At 63.4% G+C, this 6,244-nt stretch overlaps 1 protein-coding gene across 6 annotated transcripts; it reads left to right on the top strand.

The window, feature by feature from the left end:
- Nucleotides 1-6: 6 nt before the first annotated feature.
- On the top strand, nucleotides 7-5,986 carry ACHE (acetylcholinesterase (Yt blood group)). Of its 6 annotated transcripts, none has more exons than XM_017886093.1 (5): nucleotides 7-139; nucleotides 1,713-2,800; nucleotides 3,150-3,634; nucleotides 4,645-4,814; nucleotides 5,644-5,986. In XM_017886093.1, the coding sequence occupies exons 2-5, from the start codon at nucleotides 1,733-1,735 to the stop codon at nucleotides 5,763-5,765; spliced, it is 1,845 nt and encodes a 614-aa protein (XP_017741582.1). In that variant the 5' UTR covers nucleotides 7-139; nucleotides 1,713-1,732; the 3' UTR covers nucleotides 5,766-5,986. The 6 variants fall into 6 exon arrangements, with proteins under 6 accessions (XP_017741582.1, XP_017741581.1, XP_017741580.1 ...); XM_017886092.1 differs by lacking the exon at nucleotides 5,644-5,986 and adding an exon at nucleotides 4,895-5,267 and having other exon boundaries at nucleotides 1,710-2,800; XM_017886091.1 differs by having other exon boundaries at nucleotides 27-139; nucleotides 4,895-5,986.
- The last annotated feature ends 258 nt before the right edge of the window (nucleotides 5,987-6,244 follow it).

Raw genomic sequence — 6,244 nt, forward strand, 5'->3', positions numbered from 1 at the left:
GGGCGCTGTGCAGCCCGCAGGGGGTGTGTGCGGGGGGCCGGAGGCGGCGGCTGTCAGAGTCGGCTCAGCCTGCGCCGGGAAACATCGGCCGCCTCCAGCTCCCGGCGCGGCCCGGCCCGGCCCGGCTCGGCCGCCTCAGGTGAGTCTCCCTCCCCGCCCGGGACTCTCCTTCCGGCCCGCGTCCGGGGCACCGTGCGCTCCCTGAGGGGTCCAGGCCCCCCTAACGGGACGGCTCCCGCGTCGCCGGGCCTGCCCAGCGCCGCCCTCCACTGCCCCGCACTCGTCGGGAACTCTTCCCCGGCCGCCTCACACTCACCGACGCCCACGCAGGAGCCCAAGCCCGCGGGGACGGCCGCCGCCTCTACGCTCCGATTCCCGCGGGGACCCTCGAGCGCCCTTTCCCCGATCGCTCCCTAGTCCGGGGCCACTGGAAGACACCCCCTGACTGGGGCGGTACCCGAGCTGCGCAGGTTCCCGGCGCCGGGCTGGGCACCCCCATCCACAAGGCCACAAGCCCAGCGCCCCTGCGCAGCGCCCCTGCGCAGCGCCCCGCAGAGGCCCCCTCCCAGGCCCAGGACGCCCCCTCCCGCGGAGACTCCATCTCTATTTTTTGGGAAGGGGAGGCTCAGCGGAAGCCCCGAGTTATAATTAGCGCCACTTGGGTTTCCTAGTTAATCTCCAGCAGCATCACCACCCCTAGCTCAGGACAGTGGGGGCTGGGCGAGGGGTGACCGGCGGGAGAGCGGGGGAGTTCCCACCCGGGGAATTTTGATCCTTTGGCTGGAGATGCCGGAACCGTAACAGCTGCTGCCCCCAAAATAGCGCCCCCGCCCCTGCAGCCGGGGATCTCCGGAGCCCTGGGAACACAAGCGTCCCGGCTCGCCCTTCAGGCGGCTCTGCAAGGCCCTTGAGCCCCCAGTCCCCCACCCCAAGTTCCCGGCTCCCGGTTCCCGGCTCGGGGCGGGGAGCGCCGACCTTTTCTCGGTCTCTACTGCCCTCCGCCGGCGACGGCGTGCACGGCAGCTTCAGACGGATGGGGGGCTCTCGAGTCCTGGGGGACACGGGCTGGCTAGCCTGTTTGCTGGGGCTGGGCTGGGAACGTGCGCAGCTGATGGGAACCCGCGGGCATCAGTGCTCGGTGCCAGACATTGGATGAGACGGGGCAGGGTTGGGTGGGGAGTGGACTAGGCAGGATTTGGGGGACCCCGGGACCTAAGGCTTCCACACCCTGAATGCCCAGCCCACCGTCCCCCAGGGCCCCGGGCCTGGCCAACGCAGGAGAGCGGGGCTGCGCCTTCAGGCCGCAGCAAGCTCCCCCAGCGGCGCCGCCCGTCCGTGAGGCCGCGCCCCTGTCGGGTGGCCTGTGAGTGGACTGAGGCCTCTGGTGCCCGCACTGCACGAGCTGGGCTCGGCCCAGTTCCGGGAAGAGGTGAGGGCGGTGGACCCCTGGGGGGTAGAGAGAGTGCTCCTCTCTGTTCCCTTCATTTGTCTGGATGTAAGTGTCTGCCTGATCTCCGTCCCCTCCTGCCTGATGGCCTGTGTCCTTGTCTCTGCCTGTCTCCTTCTCTCCCTCCCTGTCTCCCCTCATCTTTGCCAACCTGCCCCACCTCCTCTGCAGCTGAGCGATAACCCTTGGGCCGACCATGTCCTAATCTCCTCCCTCCTGGCTTCTCGACCGACCCTTCACCCTTTCCCTTTCTTTCTCCCAGCAGACACTGCCTGCCCTGCAGCCATGAGGCCCCCGCAGTGTCCCCTGCACACACCTTCCCTGGCGTCTCCACTCCTTCTCCTCCTTCTCTGGCTCCTGGGAGGAGGAATGGGGGCTGAGGGCCGGGAGGATGCAGAGCTGCTGGTGACTGTTCGTGGGGGCCGGCTGCGGGGCATTCGTCTGAAGACCCCCGGGGGCCCCGTCTCTGCTTTCCTGGGCATACCCTTTGCGGAGCCACCCATGGGACCTCGTCGCTTTCTGCCACCGGAGCCCAAGCAGCCTTGGTCAGGGGTGGTAGATGCTACAACCTTCCAGAGTGTCTGCTACCAGTATGTGGACACCTTATACCCAGGTTTTGAGGGCACCGAGATGTGGAACCCCAACCGTGAGCTGAGCGAGGACTGCCTCTACCTCAACGTGTGGACACCATACCCCCGGCCTACATCCCCCACCCCTGTCCTCGTCTGGATCTATGGGGGTGGCTTCTACAGTGGGGCCTCCTCCTTAGACGTATATGATGGCCGCTTCTTGGTACAGGCCGAGAGGACTGTGCTGGTGTCCATGAACTACCGGGTGGGAGCCTTTGGCTTCCTGGCCCTGCCCGGGAGCCGAGAGGCCCCAGGCAATGTGGGTCTCCTGGATCAGAGGCTGGCCCTGCAGTGGGTGCAGGAGAACGTGGCAGCCTTTGGGGGGGACCCGACATCAGTGACACTGTTTGGGGAGAGCGCGGGTGCTGCCTCAGTGGGCATGCATCTGCTGTCCCCGCCCAGCCGGGGTTTGTTCCACAGGGCCGTGCTGCAGAGCGGTGCCCCCAATGGACCCTGGGCCACGGTGGGCATGGGAGAGGCCCGCCGCAGGGCCACACAGCTGGCCCACCTTGTGGGCTGTCCCCCGGGTGGCACTGGTGGGAATGACACAGAACTAGTAGCCTGCCTTCGGACACGACCAGCGCAGGTCCTGGTGAACCACGAATGGCATGTGCTGCCTCAAGAAAGCGTCTTCCGGTTCTCCTTCGTACCTGTGGTAGATGGAGACTTCCTCAGTGACACCCCAGAGGCTCTTATCAACGCGGGAGACTTCCATGGCCTGCAGGTAACTAGTGACTGGTGGGGGTGAAGCTGGCTCCTCTGGGTCCCAACAGTCCCTCCCCTCCCCACAGGGACCCCACAGGCATGAGGGCTTCCCTAGACCCATTCCCAGAAGTCCCAGAAGTCCTCCCTGAAGGCTCAGATCCCAGGGTGGTCAGCAGGGCAGACACAAAAGCCACCATGGGTCTATTTTCTGTTTCTCTGAGTCCCTCGCCCGATTTCGTCCTCTCTCTGTCCATGGTTCCAGGTCTGTAATTGTTCATCTCTCTGGCTCTTTGTCTGTCCATCTGTTTCTGTCTACTTGTCTGTCTGTGCCTGTCCCTCCATCCCACTCCCCTTTCCCTCACCCCCAGGTGCTGGTGGGTGTGGTGAAGGATGAGGGCTCATATTTTCTGGTTTATGGGGCCCCAGGCTTCAGCAAAGACAACGAGTCTCTCATCAGCCGGGCCGAGTTCCTGGCCGGGGTGCGGGTCGGGGTCCCCCAGGTAAGTGACCTGGCAGCCGAGGCTGTGGTCCTGCATTACACAGACTGGCTGCATCCCGAGGACCCGGCACGCCTGAGGGAGGCCCTGAGCGATGTGGTGGGCGACCACAATGTCGTGTGCCCCGTGGCCCAGCTGGCTGGGCGACTGGCTGCCCAGGGTGCCCGGGTCTATGCCTACGTCTTTGAACACCGTGCCTCCACGCTCTCCTGGCCCCTGTGGATGGGGGTGCCCCACGGCTACGAGATCGAGTTCATCTTTGGGATCCCCCTGGACCCCTCTCGAAACTACACCGCGGAGGAGAAAATCTTCGCCCAGCGACTGATGCGATACTGGGCCAACTTCGCCCGCACAGGGTCAGCAGTGCAGAGGGAGAGGAGGCTGGGGAGGACAGGAGTCAGGGGCGGGGAGACACACAAAAAGAGGCAGACACACAGAGACAGAAAGGATGGGTAGGACGGGCAGGATAGGACAGCCAGAGAGGGACATGCTCACAAAGAAGATAAAAGGGGAGAGCAAAAGAAAGGAGACAGAGTAGGCAGAGGAGGTCTTGCAGAGGCAGACAGAGGCAAAGAAAAGTGAGGAAGAGACGAGATAGACACGGGGGGATGAGCCTCACCCCTGTAATCCCAGCCCTTTGGGAGGGCAAGGTGGGAGGATCCCTTGAGGCCAGGAGTTTGAGACCAGACTGGACAACATAACAAGACCCTGACTCTTGAAAAAAAAAAAAAAAAATACAAAACTTAGCCAGGTATAGTGGCTCGTGCCTGCAGTCCCAGCTACTTGGGAAGCTGAGGCAGGTGGATTGCTTGAGCCTGGGAGGTTGAGGCTGCAGTGAGCTATGACGGTGCCACTGCACTCCAGCCTGAGCGACCCTATCTCTAGGAAAAAAAAAAAAAAAGACGGCAGACCAAGACAAAGCAGTTGGAGCTGGATTAAATCAAACCAGTGATGATTCACTAGCAGTGACACATTCTCTCACACACACACCTGTTTACCTGGATCAAGAAGAGGACAATGAAATCTAGCATCGGATGGTGGTTGTTAAAAAATGTGATGTTTGTAGACATAGGACCCGTCCTGGTTATTTAGGAAGGGCTGAAGACATCCTAGCCATTTTTTTAGTGGGAGAAACAAAGATGGAACAGAAAAGCTGAGGGAAACGGAGAGGAGACAGGGAGCATAGGCGGAAGGGAAGACCCCATGAGCGGGCACACTGGAGAAGGGAAAGAAGTGACTTGGTGGTGGGAGGGAGGGGACGGGCTCTCTGGGGCTCTCCGCAGAGCTGAAGAGTCCGGGTCCCGTGGGGTTGGGGGCCGCCGCCTCCCACTGCCCGTCTGGACTGAGCCTTCCCTTCCTTCCGCAGGGACCCCAATGAGCCCCGAGACCCCAAGGCCCCGCAATGGCCCCCGTACACGGCGGGGGCTCAGCAGTACGTGAGTCTGGACCTGCGGCCGCTGGAGGTGCGGCGGGGGCTGCGCGCCCAGGCCTGCGCCTTCTGGAACCGTTTCCTCCCCAAATTGCTCAGCGCCACCGGTACGCAGGGGCCAGCGGGCAGCGGCTGGGAGGAGGGGAGTGGGAGCTGGCCAGGTGTAACCCCTCTCTTCTCCCCCTAGCCTCGGAGGCTCCCAGCACCTGCCCAGGCTTCACCCATGGGGAGGCTGCTCCGAGGCCCGGCCTCCCCCTGCCCCTTCTCCTCCTCCACCAGCTTCTCCTCCTTCTCCTCTCCCACCTCCTGCGGCTGTCACCACAGCCTCTTCCCCTACGGCCACAGAGGCCCCTCCTCTAATGAGTGGTCGGACAGTGGGGAAGGGCCCCACTCAGGGATCTCAGACCCAGTGACCCCTCCCTCCTCAAACCAAGAGACTCACACTGGACAGGGCAGGAGGAGGGGACTGTGCCTCCCACCCTTCTCAGGGACCCCCACGCCTTTGTTGTTTGAATGGAAATGGAAAAGCCAGTATTCTTTTATAAAATTATCTTTTGGAACCTGAGCCTGACATTGGGGGGAAGAGGGAGGCCCTGGGCTGGGTAGCACCCCCCATTGGGCTATAACGGTCAACCATTTCTGTCTCTTCTTTTCCCCAACCTCCCCCTCCTGTCCCCTCTGTCCCCCTGTCTTCCGGTCATTCTTTTCTCCTCCTCTCTCCTTCCTGCTGTCCTTCTCTGGCCCCGCCTCTGCCCTCATCCTCCCTCTCGTCTTTCGCACATTCTCCTGATCATCTTGCCACCGTTCCACGTGGTCGCCTGCATTTCTCCGTGCGTCCTCCCTGCACTCATGCCCCCACCCACCCGCCCAAATGTCCGATCCCCGACCTTCTTCGTATCGTCCTCCCCCGCGCCTCGCCGGGCGTCCTGGCCACAGACACGCTCGACGAGGCGGAGCGCCAGTGGAAGGCCGAGTTCCACCGCTGGAGCTCCTACATGGTGCACTGGAAGAACCAGTTCGACCACTACAGCAAGCAGGATCGCTGCTCAGACCTGTGACCCCGGCGGGACCCCCAAGTCCCCCGCTCCGCCCGGCCTCCTAGCTGTATATACTATTTATTTCAGGGCTGGGCTATAACACAGAGAAGCCCCAGACCCTGCCCATCCCCACTCCACCCCCGACGTCCCCCGGGGCTCCCGGTCCTCTGCATGTCTCGGACTGAGCTCCCTCCCCCGCGGTGCCTTCGCCCCTCTGGGCTGCCAATAAACTGTTACAGCCACGGGAGTGTGCGCAACTAGGGAGCTAGGGGTAGGGGCAGAACGCCGGAATCACGGGGGCCGAGTCTATGCAGGAGCGGGGCTGCAGGTCAAGAAACAGGCGAGCTCCGAGGTGGCCCCAAGGCGCCTGCTCATTCCAGCGAACGCCAATCCCCCGCCCTGCCCCGCCGGGCGGAGCTCGCGCCTGCGCAATGAGGCCCGCGGGTCGGCAGGCTGGCACAGCGGAGGGGCGGAAGGGCGGAGGGGCGGAGGAGCGGAGG

The sequence above is a fragment of the Rhinopithecus bieti genome, unplaced genomic scaffold, assembly GCF_001698545.2.
Source record: "Rhinopithecus bieti isolate Rb0 unplaced genomic scaffold, ASM169854v2 scaffold_14454, whole genome shotgun sequence".
Classification (NCBI taxonomy): domain Eukaryota; kingdom Metazoa; phylum Chordata; class Mammalia; order Primates; family Cercopithecidae; genus Rhinopithecus; species Rhinopithecus bieti.